This window comes from Python bivittatus, unplaced genomic scaffold (assembly GCF_059951505.1).
Source record: "Python bivittatus isolate LINGU-HERP-01145 unplaced genomic scaffold, Pbiv_v1 ctg000690_np1212, whole genome shotgun sequence".
Classification (NCBI taxonomy): Eukaryota; Metazoa; Chordata; class Lepidosauria; order Squamata; family Pythonidae; genus Python; species Python bivittatus.
In genome coordinates, this window is record NW_028277096.1 from 20,043,313 (window position 1) to 20,061,086 (window position 17,774).

General features: G+C 39.2%; 1 protein-coding gene across 7 annotated transcripts in view; it reads left to right on the forward strand.

Moving 5' to 3' along the window:
• The window catches only part of BCAS3 (BCAS3 microtubule associated cell migration factor), a 514,094-nt gene that overhangs the window by 110,478 nt on the left and 385,842 nt on the right, over positions 1-17,774 (forward strand). For all 7 annotated transcript variants that reach the window (XM_088152585.1, XM_088152584.1, XM_088152590.1 and 4 more), the window contains exon 14: positions 15,855-15,988. In XM_088152585.1, coding sequence (XP_088008711.1) covers positions 15,855-15,988 — 134 coding nt within the window. The remainder of the gene's footprint in view (positions 1-15,854; positions 15,989-17,774) is intronic.

The following is a 17,774-nucleotide window of genomic DNA, read 5'->3' on the forward strand; positions in this document are numbered from 1 at the left end:
GGACAATATGCATCACAGAGGGATTACGATGGGACAACTACCGGTGGTGGTGGTAGGAGAAAGGATGGAAACAGATTTAAATTGGTGCAGTCCAGAGGACAAAAAGCAAGAGAAGGCCTCAGTTCAGAAGGTCCGTCCTAAGCAATATAATCAGCAATTAAATGGATCAGGTAACAAATGATAAGAGAGACTCTTGCCCCTGCCTAAAACCCCAGGGAGCTGTTGACCAATCAGAAAAGACCCTGCTGACTGTAGCTCGTGGGGCATTCACAATCCCTGGAAAGCACAATACCTGCAGCATGATACCTGTAGGGCTCCATTCTGGGCTTGCTGGAGCAGTGACCTGACCTTTTATAGGGTATTTTTTATCTTCCTATAAAGTGTGCCTAGAACAGGATGGTGGATACAGATGGAGCTGAAAGATTGGGAATGAAAGAGGGCTTGAGTACAGAGATGCAAAGAGAGGGAGCTACATTATTTTACTGTAGCGTATGTGCATGATGGGCTGATTTGCAACAGGAACATTGTGCAAAGGAAGATGGGAGCTTAATCCTTCCTCTCAGTCCTTGGTTGAAATGCAGTTAAATATTTTTTTAAAAAAATAATACATTGTATGCACAGTACATTGTCTAGCTTAGCTATCAAGTAGTTATCTAAGCCAGCATGAGAGAGAGCTCTTAGCTAGGCCAAATTGGCAGCACCTGACAGCCTGGATAGGCAGCTACAGGCATGCTTGGGTAAAGGAAGATGTGACTGCTGTTGCTGCCACCCTAATTGCTTCTTGTTGCGCCAATTTGATGACACAGGGGCACAAGTGAAGACGCTGCTCAATAGGACACTTGGCTGTTTCTGATGCTGCATCTCATCTATTCAGATTAAAATGTTTAATGAAGGTCACATAGTTCTTAAGGATACTATTGTATTGGCCTGGCAAGTTAATGGTAAGAAAGGCATCCCCTCCCACCAATTCCCTTTCAGTCACATGTGACAGCAGGGATGGGGAGAAGAATCATTAAACGCTTGCGAGGTCATATTTTGGAGAACTGAAGAAATGAAGAAAAATGTTTGGTGTCCAAAATTAGGAGCCATCTGAGTATAGAAGACCACCTAGTCAAAGACTAAAGCAACATTTTATAAAATATGTATATGAGTGTCTATATGACTGCGTGTGTGGCATAGAGTTGGAGATTTCCAGGATTGAGCAGACTAGCAAGGAAGGTCTGGAGATTTGGAACATTATGTGGTTTTCATTGCAAGTGGAATATACTCATTTAGTTTTCTGGCAGCTAGACTTGTTGCATAGTCTTGCAAGTGAGTGTTAAAATGTCAGCTCAGTATCCAAAACAAATCTTCCATTTTGAGCTGATCATGGAGGAGCCCAGGGATTTTGGTAGAGTCCACAAATCTACTGAAATCTCCATGTTTATTTGCTTTTACCTAAATGTGATTGACTAAGCTGCAGTCTTTCTGAAAGGTAGCAGTAGAGATTTCTCTCAACATCTGCTGTTGATAGAGAAATAAGATAAAGAATATATTAATACACTGCATCTATCTCCTAGCTGGTGAGATGCAGGTGATGTTGTGTATTGGCTTGCAAGATAAGATAGTCTTTAGCTAGGAGATCCTAGTTCACATAGAAACATGAGCATGCTAGGGGTAAAACTGGTTTGATTGTGCTTGTGGCATACAGCCCAAATTGTACCCAAACTGACTAGTGTGGTCCTTAAGTAGCAGGACATGCTGCAGGTGGTACAATTATGACTAGGGCTGGTAACCTCATCTCCACCTTCTCTATCTTATTAAAAGATGTGAAAGTCTTGATTGCCCAAGGCTTTGATGGGCAGTAGAGGTATCTATGGGCCCATCTGGTGACAACCATGGCATATGGAAAATTGCAACTTGGATTGTAAGAGGATTAACTAGTAAAGAGCATGAACTACCAAAGACAAACAGTGTTTTCTAGTAACCTATGAACCCCTAGATGTCTAATGTATTTTTGGGAATTTCTAAATTGAGGTCGTGAAAATATAGGTCTCATTCAGCAAGGAAGTTAGGAGAAATGACTTCAGTCCATGCCAACTATATATGTACATACCATACATACATATTCACCGCTGTTGGTACATACCATACACTCAGTTACCAAACTCCAACCCTCCTTGAATACCTGTAAGTAGCCAAACTTTAAGTTTCTTTCAGACTCCTTTTCAGGCTTACTATTTGGATCTAGTCTTTGTGGCACAAGATTCAGTTGGGAAAATATGAAAATCACTGATTTGATGTTTTTGATGTTCTTTAGTGCTCAGTTTTCATTTTAATTTGTAAAATCTGACTTTGGGCAGGGACGTCTCTAAATCTGAAAGTTGGTCCCATGTCCCAATGTGAAGCCCCATGACACAGCAACTAAGAAGCAAAGTAGGTCTGAGACTGATTAATATGTGAGAACCTCACACATACAGGGTTCTGTGTTTTATTTATTTATTACATTTTCAATTAATTCAATTTTGAAGAAAGCTGAAACTGCAACATCAGAAACACTAGCCTTTGCATATTTTTCAAAAATGTAACTTGTGAAAATGAACTTAATTAAGAATATAACAAGCATTACCTGACTCAATACAGCTCTTGGGGCAAGCACAACATTTTGTTGGCAGTGCAAGAAGTAATAGCCATGTCCTGATCTAAATTATTCATCAGTTAGATGCATTGCTCCATTTCACTTTGGGTTGCCATCAGTCCAGTGCAAGGGCTGTTTTCCATGAATATGTCTAATCCCTAAAACTGGGATGTACAACACCTTTTGGTTCCAGAACTACACTTGGTTTTTGAGTGACATACTTGGGATTGTACATGACAAAGTGGGTGGAGCCAAGATGAAGAACAGGAGAAGCCAGGACAGTAGTTAGTTGAATATAATGTACATTAAAATGGAATTCAGTTAATGAACTATAATTGCTTATAACTGTAACTTTTAAAACATTATTTTGCCTATCTGTGTCATTGAAGATCAGAATTTGGTGGCAAGTTATGGCAGAACTCTTGGTTAAGTTAAGATTTGGAGGTGGGGGCTTCATGTGGCTCTTTGTCCTAAGCAATGCATCCCTACCTGAAAAGCAATAACTTTTTAATAATTATCCTAGCTGTTGTAGGCCAGTGGTTAAATACCAATTTGAATCCAGTCACAACTAACTGCCCTCAATGAACTATGGATGAATTTGACAGTGTAAGGGAGAGGTTCCTTGTAATTTCTTAGTGCTTCTGTTGTAGAGCTGCTGCTGGAATAGGCTGATTACTACTTCCAGTGGCAGAAGCAATATTTCAGCTTTCAATTTTTAATGCCAAAGCTTAACCCAGAGCTATAAATGTTACGATGTGAGTTAAACATTAGTACAGCAGTAGATAAACATAAGTTCTTGTTTGCCACTAGCATTTCTTTCATAGTTTCTTTTGCTTAGCCGCACTGGTGTGAATAGAATCTATTCTCTATGTTCCTTTTTTCCCCTTTCTGGAAAAATAATAACCTTTTTATTCTTTCCAAGGCAGTGGAATGTTGGAAAGGATTGTTGTAAAGGGGCTTGGGACACTGTTGGTCAGCAGGACAATTCACCAAAAGCTGAAAAGAATCAAACCAATGTTTGTGTTTGGAGGGAGAGAAGCCAGCAAAAGGAAGACTGAGTTTACAAATGGGCTAGGTCAGGCCACTGACTGCAGAGGAACCCCCCCTCCCAATTCTCCTAATGCATCTGGTTGGGATAGGCAGTTGGGCAGCATCTTGAGCGTTGCTGACTCTTCCATTCTAAGTCCCCTCCCTCTTGGCCACATGATCCAAAGCAAAGGTATTACTACTTATTTCTATATTTGGTTTGGTGCTGTTCTTTCTTTTTAGCTACTGCCTCCTCTTTCCTGAGGTAATCTCACTCATCCCTTTCTTTCTTTGGCAAATGAACTATTACAGCAATATTGTATTGGGTTGAGTTGGCCTCTCTGTCAGGATTGCACCACGGCTAGGGCAGACAACGTAAATGGGTCAACAAATATTTGTTTGGGAAAACAAATTATTTGGGCAAAACCTGATTATTTAGGTCTGGTTCTTCTATCTATCTATCTATCTATCTATCTATCTATCTATCTATCTATCTATCTATCTATCTATCTATCTAAATGTATATATATATATAATATAAAAATATAGGGAGGGAGGGAGGGAGGGAGGGAGGGAGGGAGGGAGGGAGGGAGGGAGGTCTGGTTCTAATTCAAGGCAGGCAGTTGAGGGCTCCAGGGTCATAGGAGGCCTCCAAGCCCCTTTTTTGAAGCCTTCAAATCCTTTTTTGACCAGGATTGTTGAAAATTGATATCACAGCTTTCTGCTATTTAGAATTGGGAAACAAATGGATATGCTAATGTCAGTCCTAAACTAGGCATATTGGAATTAAAAAGTTAACCACCTAAACTCCTCCTGGCATAGGTGATTGGGTGCAAGAGCATTTGAAAAGGGCCACTCTCTAAAAGTATAGCTAATATACCCCATTTGGGGAGGGACCATTGCTTGTATATCAGGTGGAAAGCTGATACTTCCATTGTCAAAGGGTTGATCATAGCAGAGGTGAGAGATGTGTCCAGAAGATGACCCTCCATACAACTGTGACAGAGCACATGGTTTTATATTCAGAAGGTACTGGATTTGTTCCCTAGCATCCCCAGTTAAAAAAGGGACCTGGTAGGGGATGATGGGGAAGTTCCAGGTCTGGCATAAAGTCATATGTTCCCTTGCAATAGCTCTTATGCCAACTCCTCAGGCTGCTATTTAAACTTGAGGCATTTAAAAAGCAGTTTGGGATTTTGGTTTGGAGACTGGCTGACATGGAAACTTTTAGAATAACTGTCTCATGCATCTCTTGCTCTATTGCAAAGGTGAAGCAACTTGTATGACTGGGAGATTAAAATGCAGTTGGAAGACTCGGTTCACTGTTGAAAAGCCCAATGTCCAATAAATGCCTGTTTTCTTCATTGTAATTTGGTAAATAATTTATCTTCCCATCCACAGGCGTCACCCCTGCTGGCCAAGACCTGTGAAATGTGACACATCTAAATTTTAAACAGCAATTCCCTCTTTGGCTCAGAGTGAGCTTTTCCATCCATTAATAACAAGGAAAATTAATGTTCGGCCTGCAGTAAAACAGATTAAACTGTGTACCCCTGTGGATGGCTGACTGCACCTTTAACAGAGCTGAAATTCCTCTGGTTAGTTAAATGTGGTATATTGAAATATGATGGTGGTCTGGAGTTAATAGTTAAAGAAATCTAAATTGGAATTTTTTCTACAGAAGACTTTTCTCATTTATCAGAGTAAGTGGGCAGGGAAAAATACCTTGTTAGATTGTTGGAAAGCCTCACCGATTTAGTAAGTCCTCTTCTGTTGTGTTTTGTTCATATTACATGGTATAAAACTAACACTGTAATGAATTCATTGTTTTGGAGGGTATAAGATAGGCATCAATATGCATTTGCAGAAATGGAAAGTGGGCACATTCAGAGTTATTAGATGTATATAAATAACATACTTGCATTCCCATTCTCTTTATCTCAAACATATTAAACAAAATAGGAGCCTTCCTTGACCTTCGCTATGTCTCTCATTTGCATGTGAATTTTCAAGCGCAGATAAGTGCACTGATGTTCAAAGCATCTAGAAGCAGGTGCTGATTCCCTTTGGTTAGAATATCAGCCAGGGTCCATGGTTTCCTGCCACTGACTGTTGAAAAGAGGAGAGAATTGTGGGCAGTTACGATGGGATGTTCAGAATCTCAGAATCCTCATAGCTTAAAGGAACAAGTAATGTCAGAAATATGATCCAGTGCTGGTGCTGTGTAAACCTCCTACATCTGGCATTCCAGAGGGCCATAAAGACCTTGCTGTTTTCCCAGGCCTTGGGCTAGAGTGGCTGGAGCCTCCTCTGCTGAATGTGAGATGGAGGGATGTTTGTGGGTATCTGCTGGGTTCACCATCTTCTTTTTCTTCTTCTTTTGTTCTTGTTTGGTTTTGTTATTTGCTGTTTCTTATTATATTGTTTTTATATTGTCTTTCATGTACTGTGAGCTGCCCAATCATTTGGAAATGGGGAGCATCAAATTTAAATAAATAAACAAACAAACAAATAATCAGCCAATCAATCAATTTGTTGTCTTTGGTCCATGTAGAATTTTATCACTGAAAGAGAGGACAAAAATATTTTATCTACCTTCTGGATTAACCATTTTTTATCCTTCTGATTGGATCACTGATCATCCTTCATCCAACATGGGTTTCTTCCTTAGCTGGATTTTTCGTGTGTAGATTAGAAATAATCCTGCAGACATTGGCCCTCCTCATCTCTGTTTCCTGTGGAACCTGATTTTGTCTTCCTTAAAATTCTGGAGAAGGTTTTCCAAGCATTTGCTTCTCTTATCCCTGATCTAAGTAGCCCTTTCTTATACCCAATTTGCTTATGTAAAACTAAGCTGTGTTTGCTTATGCAAGTTGTACTTAACCCACCAACATCTTTCAGCTTCATCCTTTGGTATATTTAAAATGCTGTTTTCCAAACATCTAATAACTGCAACATATGCTTTCTACTGAAATAAAATTTCACACTGATAATATCCAAAAGGAGGACTGTCGTCATAATCTTGTGAGTCAGCTCCATCAATTTTACCTCTCCCCTGGCAGTTTTGAGTACCCATTCCACTAGGTTGTACTGGACTATGTTTCTTATAACATCAAGAACTGATACCTGGATGTCCTTTTCCCCCCTTTCCCCACCATACTTTTATCCATTTTCATCACATCTTTTTAGAGTGTAAGCTGTGGGCTTCTTACTTTTATAAGCTACACTACTTCTATTCTAGGAAATAAAATATAGATAAACCAATGGCTTGCTTTTCTGTTAAAACATTTAGGCTATAGATCAGACCAAAGCAGCATTTTACTTTTAGTACCAAACAGGTTAATATTTCTCTCTTGTGGTTACTCTTCAATAACCCATATTGAGAGGTGTTCTGTTTCTGAACTGGAGCCTACATAAACTCATCATATATTGGTGCCTCTGACTGGCCTGTTTCCCATCTTTTGGTCTCATCTTCAAGGGTAATCTACTACATTGCGAGGCAAGACCATAAATTAATTATATGTTGGGAGAAGAGCTGTCTGCCTTTTACATAGCCCACTCATCAACCTGTATTTTTGTTTGAGCACCTCCCCTGAGCATCTGTCTTCTGAAATTAGGTAATTCTGCATCAGAAATTATCTGAATGTCCCAAATGCACCAAGAGCAGAAATGTGGCAGATTACATCGAGCAAGGCTAAAAGAGCGACTCATGATGAGGTGTGTTTCTATGGATGAGAATTGTGGGCTTATGGCAACCTCTCATTACTAACATAATTAATTTGAGTTCTTCCATAGCATGCTCATTTGTGTCCCAAGGGAGAGCTTGAAAATGACTACTTTGAGGTGCCTCTGTCAAACAGCTTGAACACATTGAACTCTTGACTCTGTCACTGAGTGGTCATAGAAGTGCAGAATAGCCTGTGCTTATTCCCCAAATGAGGGTGTTCTTAGTAGTGCAATCCAGGTTGAGGCCTTTCTCATCTTGCTGACACAGATCTCCTCTGCAGTTCAGCAGTTGGAGAGGTGTTATAAATAGGATGTACTGGAGATGTTGGAGCTGGGTTGGTTTCCTCTGTTTTCCCTCCTGCACTCTTGCTCTCCCGCATGCTCTTTCCTTTCAACGGCAAGGACCCAGCTGAGATTTTCTACCCTTTAATTTTGCCTTCTTGGGCTAACCAACTGACGCCTAGTTGAAAAGACTTATGTTACTACATGGCCACAGAAGCCAGCCCATCTCCCTCCCGCCTGGGTCCTGGAACCCTTTCTGTGTCTCATCAGCAACTTCAATCCCACCCTTTAGGGCCAACCTCATCTATCAAGGAGAAGAGGAGAGGAAGCTCTCAAGTAAACATACAGCAGTGCCTAAACTCCTAATCACTCACGGCTTCCGCTTCCAGGCCCTATAATTAGAAGTTCTTCTTTTTCCTTGTATTCCCAGTTGACGCAAATTCTTTTTGTGGCTTGGCACCTCATTTAGGGCGTGGGTTTGAGTTTATGGCCAGGCTGGAGTCTGGTTTAGTCTTCTGATACTGCAGAAATAGCTCTTAAGCCACAATCTACATCTGTACCCTTCCCCCCCTTTTATGAAGTTCTTTTCTGTATTCCCCTGCCCCCCAAAGTTAAATACAACTAGTTTGCCTTCCATAGAACAGCATGTGAAACAAATAGGAAGCTGTAAATTAAAGCAAGTAGATTGTCTCACTCTATCAAATAGAATATAATGGGATTTGGGAGGGGAGAAGAGATTGTATTATCTTTTGCATCCATGAAAGGACATTTATGCCTCCCAAATGGAATGTTTCCATTTCCTCTGTGGATTTAAGAGTAAAAAAGAGCTGCCTTTAATTGAGCTTCACTTGCAAACAGCATCAAAGTGTCCATGCAAAAATATCTACTTGGTTCATAAATTCTTACCAACTTATTACATGATGCACACAAGAATCTGGACTGACTGCAGATGTTATCTACTCTGTTGGATCAAATCCTTCTTTGAAAAAAGTAAGAAGGAGAAGGGAGTGAATTCTTGATGAGTCCCCCCACCCCACCCCATCCCACCCCCGGCCATGTGGCAGTTTGTTCCAAAAGAACTTTGGTGTGTATGTTCTGGATGGAGACAGTTTTCTCTAGACATATCTCTTGGAGTAAGACAGAGGTTCTCAAACTTTGCAGTGCCATGACTGCTGAAACTATAAAAGAATTTGTGCAATCACATCATTGAACAAAACTATCAATTTCACTGGAGTTACGGATAAATATATATCATTTCCAAAAATTAAATGTTAACCTATGTATCATAAAACAGAGTTATATCAAATGAAATATTTTCATTGGAAAGAAGCAATAGAAAATGGAAGTTATATTACTTAACAGAAAGAATGAGCTTGTTTAATTTTGCATAATTCCTGAAATCTGGGTTTATTTCCAAGATAGTTGCTCTCATTTCTTGTTCACATTTATAACGGCACCAGCAGAAAGCAGAAATTCCTGACTTTGTTCTCAGCCTGTCTAGGCGGAACAGGAATGAGTTCTGACAGCAATCTTGCTTTGCATGTGCAAGCCCCTACCCCTAAATTTGCAACTTCTTCAGATTTGCTTATCACCCCCCCCCCCGGGGGGTCAAAACGCACAATGTGAGAACTCCTGGATTAAGAGCTATGGATGTGTGGGGCGAGGCAATGGTCTTTATCCCAATATACCACAGCACTTTGGCTGATTTGTCACTAAATCCTTTGTGGTAGGAACTTCTGATTCTGGTGCTCAAGTCGAGGCTGACATGATTGTGGTTATGTGGTTTGAGTGCTGTCTGGTGCCAGTGTACTACTATTGTGTCATTGGTGGTGGTGGTGGTTGTTGTTGTTATTATTATTATTATTATGGTTTTACTCCTATTTTCGCTGCTCAGAGTTGCAATTGCGAGATGTAAGTTGAATAAGTAAATACACCTAAGTCATGTGTTATTAAATAAGTCGCTGCCACTCACAATGGAAGCTGCACACCTAACATCTTTTACAATATTTAGATCTAGATCTGGCTTGATCCTAAAATGTGCCTTGGTTCTAGATCTTGTTCTGCCCTGGCTCTAAAACAGTGGCACCCAAAAGCAGGAGGCAAAAGGGTTTATCAAGAGGAAATGACAACAAGGCAAATAAGTGAAATAAGATCTCAAGATATCAGTAGTGTACTCCAACAAGCGCTTGTTGGTGGCAGTCTGAAGAGTTAAAATCCAACCCATGGCCAGTTCTCAAACTTTGCGGTGCTGTGACTCCTAAAACGATAAATTAAAATGATAAATGAATTTGTATGAACACCCCATTGAATTTCATAACAATTTCACTTGGGTTAGGGATGGACAAGATATAAATATAACTAAATTGAAGCTAAATGTCTAAATGCTTTTTGCCTTTGATTTCTTTAGCAAAGGCTATATTTGGTTGTCCCCTATTCAGTTAAGAGTTAACAGGGCACGTGAAAGGGCAATGGGAACTATATTTTAAGAATTACAGTATAGTGCTACTAAAATTGCATTTCCTAATCTGGAAGAATGGAACATGGATGCTTTCAAGGGAAAACTTCAGGCTTAATCTGGAACCATTTATAGGCAGGCCAGTAGAAGCAGAATTTAGGGACTACCTTGCTGTATAAACCAACCACTTTCTTTCTTTCTTTCTTTCTTTCTTTCTTTCTTTCTTTCTTTCTTTATTTATTTATTTATTTATTTATTTATTTATTTATTTATCAAATTTATATGGCCACCCATCTCACAAAAACTGGCTTTGGGTGGTGTACAATAAGTAAAACAATAAATATATAAAATTCATTATGAAAAATATAAAACAATCATTATAAAATATAAACCAACCATGCTGCTCTTCCTGATATAATCTGCAGTGTATGCAACTATACCTTTGCCAATTTCAGTGTATTCTTTGAAATTTCAGATTTTTAATCTCTCTTTGTAGTAACCCCATGAAGAAGTGCTAAAATCCCCAGAGTAAGGCCCAAAAGGAAGGGAGTGAATTGCTTAATCTGAGAAATTGTGCCATTCATGCCAATCCTTATATTCATTGGGTTTCACTCAAACTACCAGGCCTCACATCCTGATCCAGCTGATGTCACCTTTTGCCTCATCAAACCCTTCTCCTGTTGATGATTACAATGATCATTATGTGCCATCAAGTTGTTTCAGGGGTAATGCTGTGGGCAAACTATGTGCAGGGATAGAAATGCATATACAGTATGAAATGGTTTAGATCAGGGCAGATTCTGGTAGTATTCCAGAACCTGGAAGCCTGGAAAGTGAACCTTTGTCAGTACAACGTTGCCTGGAAAACATTCAAGTTAAGTCATGTCCTTGCTTAATGAAAAGCCTCTCATTCGAAGATGGTGACACTCTGTAGACTTTGACAATAGCAAGGCCAACAGCCAGACTGGATTCCATCCATCTTTCTACTGGACTGCTTTTCCTCCCTTAACTGCCACATCACCTTCCATCTCCTTTCTTTTTCAACAAGCAGAATGATTACAGTGAGAACCATTAAAAAGGGAAGGAGACGAAACACCTGTAAGGACAAGTGAAATGCTTTGCACCAAATGAATCAAATTATAATCCTAGATATCCATGCAGATTTGGCTTCCTCAGGTCACAGCAGTGTTGCTGGTTTTGCATAGATGGCATTCTAGGATCATGTTCCTCAAAGGGCAGCCTAAATAAGAGGAGGGCTGCAAAGTTCTGGGTCAGGATGGCACCCAATAATAGCTAATAATTTCATTGGTATTTGGGCTAGGCAAGAAACACATAACCACTCTCAAACTTGGTTGCAACTCTGTGGGAGGTTCGGACCACTGTTTGAGAATCCCTAACAGAGTCAAAGATTTTATTTTGTAATTCCCGCTGCATTCAGATGCAATATTGCTTAGGATGAAGTGTGGCACATGCTTCCCCTTTCTCCCAGGATGTAAATTATCTAGCACACATATGGATATAAAGACAGGCAAAAGGAAAAAGATTCATGCAATTAGAAAAAATACATATGTTAGAGCCCGCAAGATTCAGCTGTTATTTAACAGAAAATCCCCTTGTGCTAAATGCTGTAATTTTGTCAAGGAAAAGTTGTACTTCAGCTAAGTTTGTCACTGTTTGATGGATGGACAAGCTGAATTTCCAAACAAGGCTAAATCTTATTGTTAGCTCCATCATTCATAGAATGACATAAGCAGGTATAATTTTGTCTCTTCTTAACTGTTGAATAGTGTCATGTAATTTAAGTGTTCAGAACACCTCAATTAAATATTCAGCAGTATTCCTTGGCTTTACTTGTTGATTTTCTCAAATAGGCACAGGCATCACTTGGTTACTCAAGAACTTACAACTTAATGTATGAATGGACTGCATGACAAAGGGAAGAGAAAGTGACTGCTGCTTTTCAACTGTGAGGGCTCATCCATGCTCAGGGATCTACAGTTAGCAACTTGTCATTTGTTACTGCTATAATATCATGTGTGAACAGGCCTTTGATTGTCCCCTGATGCAAACTCTTTTCTTGAAAATTGTACAGGAAGGTTTAAAAAGGCATCTGGAAGCAAGCACAAAGTTGAATATGGATAACTCTGATTCATGCAGCAGGAAAGGGGTAATCATAGTAGTTGACTTATTCTGTTACATCAACAGTGTGCATTTTTTTCTAATGAAGGTCATATTCCACCAGGAGTAATTTGTTAGAGGCAACCTAGTAGGTGGAGATGAAGCAAACAATGAGAAAAGCCAGAGTCGTACGTGGGCACAAAATGCCTATATTTTCTCAATATTTTCCTGTTGGAAAGGCTTCCGGGTGAGGGCCTCTGGTGGGTTAGACATCCCTGCGAGCATCTCTGTGAGACCATAGGAACTGAGTTTCTTGCGGTCGCTCGTGGGTTGAGCAGCTTGGGAGCCGAGCTTTGAGCATTACTGTTATGCTCAAAACCCCTGTGCAGCCTTTATGGCTATTTGACCTGCAAAGACCTCACTTTCTTAAACACTTTCAGGTACAGTTAATTTACAACTTAAAAGAGATCTTCCGACTGGCAGGAAAGAATAAAGATACTCGTTGAGTTGCCTTCCTTTTGGAATTAAGAAGAGAAAAAAACCCCTATATTAAAGGTTTTTGACTTAAAAGCAAAAAGCGTAACAAGATTGTGATTTAAGAAAGTTTTAAATGGATAAAGGGGTCAGTAATTTTTAGAAAACAGATGTTTTTTCTTTGACAAAAGTGCCTTTGAAAATAGTAAAATTAACTAGACAAACAGATTGGACCTTTGTGGAAATGCTGATTGTTTATTATTAAGGAAAGTAGATAATTGGTGGATTTTACAAAATAAGATAAGGGTAACATGAGCCAGACTATGTGACTGTAGCTACAGAGAGCTAACTGGGACTAAAATGTTAAAGACAGAGAAAAGCAAAACAGGAATAAAAAAGAGAGAAGCTCGCCTTTTACTTTCACTTTTGGGCCATAAAAATTACAATGGCAACCACAAGAAAAGCAGCAGAAATAGCAGAAAGAAGGAGAGGTTCACTAGAACAACTTACAGATAAGGGCATCATGCCTGATCTATTGCAGAAAATGTTTGAGGAATTTGGTGAGGCCATATGTGGTTCTAAAATCACAGATTATTCTTTAAGTCATTGGTCCTTCACTCATGTATTACACCATTGGTACCTCAACTTCAATACTCTTGAGTTAGATATTGGTCTGTCAGTTTCACCCACGTACTAGACTTCAACATCAATACCCATAAATTAGACATTGGTCCATCACCTTCAACACTGTCTACTGACTGGCAGCAGCTTTATTTCTTTATCAATCATTTATATTTATCAGGCTGCCCAAATCAACACTAACTCTGGATGACATACAAATAAAAATAAATAGAACAAACTTTCCCAGTTCTAAATTAAGATGCCAGGAAATGAACCTAAGATCTTCTGTCACCAAGGCATGTGAACTAATGTGTCAGAACGTTGAGCATAGAAAGGAATAGTTTTAAATGTGAATTAAGATCATGTTTTCTGGTGAGAAGAATTAGATGCAGCATTATTTTTTTGCAAGTCCTTTCCATTCCTCCATTAAAGTCCAGCTTTTTTGCAGAGGAGGAATGCCGATTTTCCTTAGAAATCTATTCTCTCCTTCTACCCCACCTTGGATGAATCACCATGTGGAACCTTGCAGATTCTTGGTCCTTTAATGTGGGTGGCCCCAAACTGACTGCCTATAAATTTCCTTAGTAAATACCTTTAATTTCTTGGCTATATGTTATTTGATTTGTCTGGAATTAACATGTATTTTTTTTTAGTAGAATGAGTGCACACAGAATATATTTTGCATCCTACATAAAGAACATGACTGACTTCATCCATTCTGCAAGTTCAACTACATTTGATGACAGTGTGCCTGCTTCTCTTAATTTCTGCTGATCAGCTAAAGGCCCATCATGTTATCTAGAAGAGAGTAGTGATATGGACAGTCATATCCATATGGCTTGGTTAAGAGACCACGTTTCTTGCTTCTTAACTGTGTCCCAGATTCCAGCCTGTTGACTTCATCTTATTTATCATAAGTCTTACTTCACCCACTGCCTATATAGATCCTCCCTTTCATTTATACACTATGCTCCAGAGCTTGTTTTTGATGAAATTTGGGATGACAATGTCACAGTGAGAGAGAGAAAACTTTGGGAAATGATTAATATAGATATTGTAGTATTCAATATTAATATTTTAACAGTAAAACGTGTTTGGAGTTGTCAGACATTCTCAAGTTCTTCTGGCTGGGAATTTTTCCCTATTTCTAATCCTATCCTAGCAATGTTTTAAAGGAATGTTTTGGCCAGATTTCCTTTAATTTTGCTCAGGTCAAAGCTAAGGTTGTGCCCATACGGATGTGATCTTTTTTTTTTTTAATTGAAGAACTCACATGTGTGCCTGGTGGGTGGCTTTCCAACATGGCAGTACTGGAGAGGGTGCAGTTTTAAATGGTTTGCCAAAATCAGCGTGAAGCTCTTTGCAAATGGAAAGTAATTCTCGGACAAACTTCCTGTGGTTCACCAACAAGTAAAAAGGAGCAGCACATCTTGGCAGATCCACCAAACCCCTGGCAGTTATGAAGGAACATTCTTCATGAACTGGTGCACTGGTGTGTGGGTATGTGAGAATTATTCCTGGGCTAGCTAAATGAATAAAATCTCTACAGTGGCCATTTACAAGGTGTCTACTTCAAGATTGCCCTTTCTGCATTGCTTTGTCCACCATGGAAAGCCTGTACTTTGCAGGGGATTTCTGAACTTTACTGTGGCTTTGAGAGGGCAAGTATTGTGTATCTCCAAACTTACCTAACATGCACTGCTGAGAAACAACTCTAACTTCTCTATCATGGTGGGTGTTCTTTGATATACTTCAAAAAAACCTTAGCTTCCATGGCTATGGCTACTTTGACTGGAGTTTGTGGGAGTTGTAGTCCAAGTCATCTGGAGACATCCAGCTGTCCTTGCTCAGGTACCTGGAGCTTATGTGCCTGAGAGCAGTGAAAATAAAGAGGAAAGGGAGTCTTGGCTGCAGCATGGAGCTGGACAGGACTTGCGCAAATAAATCATCTATAAAGCTTTCTGCATTTGCAGCTTTCACATTTTATAAAAGTCTAATGTGTGTGCTATTTCTTCTCTTATACTCCCACCTCATTCCCTCCACAAGTTAGGCCTGCAAGCTTTAAATCAGCTTTATTAGGTTTTTTTTTCCTGCATTCCCTTACTGAAGAAAAGTCCATTTAACATAATGGGACTTAACTTCTGAGTAAATATACACAATAAATTAGATAAAGGGAATAACCTCTTCTTTGAGCATTTTGCAGAAGTTAATAGCAATATGCATGTACCTCCTGATTTCCAGCAATTTGCAAACTAAGAATATTTCTTGGTCCTAGCCCCTTCATTATTATATGCTGGGGAAAGTTCTACTGGGGGTACTATATGAACAATGGAATGAAAATGCCTTTTACATAAAATAAAAAAAATAACCTTAAGCAAATTATTTAAAAGTAGAGTTCTGCTCGTGTTTCTTTTTCAGGTGTTGGAGAAGAACTGATCCAACAGAATTTATGTTGCTGAACCCCACTTCACGACAAAACTGATGTCAACGTGCTTACTCTCTCACATGTCCTTCTCTTTGTTTCCTCTCCTTCAGGCATGCTTCTGGTAACAGCAGACACACTAGGCCACGATTTCCACATCTTCCAAATTCTCACCCACCCCTGGTCATCTTCACAAAGTGCCGTCCATCATTTGTACACGTTACACCGCGGGGAGACTGAAGCCAAAGTAAGTTGCGTAAGGAACCAGGAGGCTTTTATCTGAACTTGGCAATTGGGCAATCAACGTGGGTGTCCTTGGAAACTGCTTGTCTTGCAGTCAAGTCGGAGGAAGGCCATTTACAATGGATTCATATGTTTTTGTAAAAGATTCATCTGTGTGTGTTTTTTTTAAAACATGATGATAAAAGGCGGCTGCTTTCAGTCTTAAATCAAGGAACCAACAGTTTGCCAAATATTACTGAATTTGGTGGGCCCTTAAATGAATGAGGATCAAGACAGCTAACTGTAACAACGATGTGGTTGTGAGTGCAAAATATAGGTACAAAATCCATTAGTTGGGTTTTTTGTCAGCTTGACAGAAATTTATCAGCATCCTTGTATAGTCAAATGGCAGAAGACCTTTAATAGCATACACAACTTGCAGAATATTATATTGCTATCTGCACAAAGATAAGCAAAAATTAAATGCTTGAAGGAAAAACGTGGAGAGATATTGAAACTGGCTTCTCTTTATTACTGCTATCATACATTGCAACCAGTGCAAACATCTCTGGGAGTTAAGCCAGACTGAGACCATGGTAACTTAATTTCTGAACACTGCACTTCAGAAGTAACTAATAATTTCTTCTTTACTATAAACCAGCTTCCAATTTTCGTAGCCTTACTCTCTTTCCATATATTGGAATTTTAACTCCCATAACCTGTGGGCAGCATAATATTTGACCAGATGGAGAAAGACTGATAGAATTTAAAGTTGTAGTGAAGAATCTTTTGTTTCAGAATTTAGTCCTAAAATACCCATTTGGTGTGGTTCAAAGCATTTAATGCTTTACTTTATAACATTTTTATTTCTTTTCCTTGTTTATAAGCTGCTTTTCAAGACAATCCTCCTTTCTTTCTCTGTTAGTGTACAGTAAATAAACTTATAATAAAGTCATAAATAAATTAGTAAAACAAAGAAATAAAAGTGATAAAAGTCAACAGTGAGAGCCCCACCCCTCAAAACAAAAACAAAACAACAGAACAAGAACGTTTTTAAAGCTCTGAAGGAAGGTATAAAGTCCAGGGGAAAGGAAGATAATTTATGTATGTAATGTAGAACCAGTGTTAAAGATACAAGAACTGTATGCTGGTGTTCCACTGTTGGTGAATTGGTATTTGAAAATACTAGACCTGGGCTTGATCATGCCTTGTATATGAACAGTCACCTTAAAAAAATCCTGTTCATTGCCATTGTTTTACTTGGCTGCTGCAACTTTCTTTTTCTTATGTTGGTTGAGGCACATGGTTCATCTTGATCAATCAGGAACTTTTAGTGAATATCAAGAAGTCACTTAGGGCAAACGAAGTCAACTGAGGATGCCTGAGAGCAAGACAAGGCAATACATGTCTTAAGGGGTGTTGAAAAATCAGCAAGGAGAAGGGATATTTATTTGAGTGGGTTCACAAAAGTTATGGGTGGGTTTGGCTTGGTTCTAATTTATTTAAATATATGCAATTTTAAATTGGCTCAGATTCTAGAGCAGAAAGCAAACTCTGTAACATTCAAGAGACAAACAAGGGAAACAAAAATGTCTGAGCTGCTCTAAAAACCAGCCAAGTTGGCACCCTTTGGCAAAAGGCATCGCATGGGTTTTACAGCCTCTTGACATCTTGAAGTTGTCTGAGAGCAAAGCCAAATTGGTGGTTGAGGTTGCCAAGGATATCCTATCATTTTGAACATTTATATAATTGCATGTATATGTTTTTAGCCTTTGCATGTTACAGAGATACCTATATTTCAGCAGTGAGAA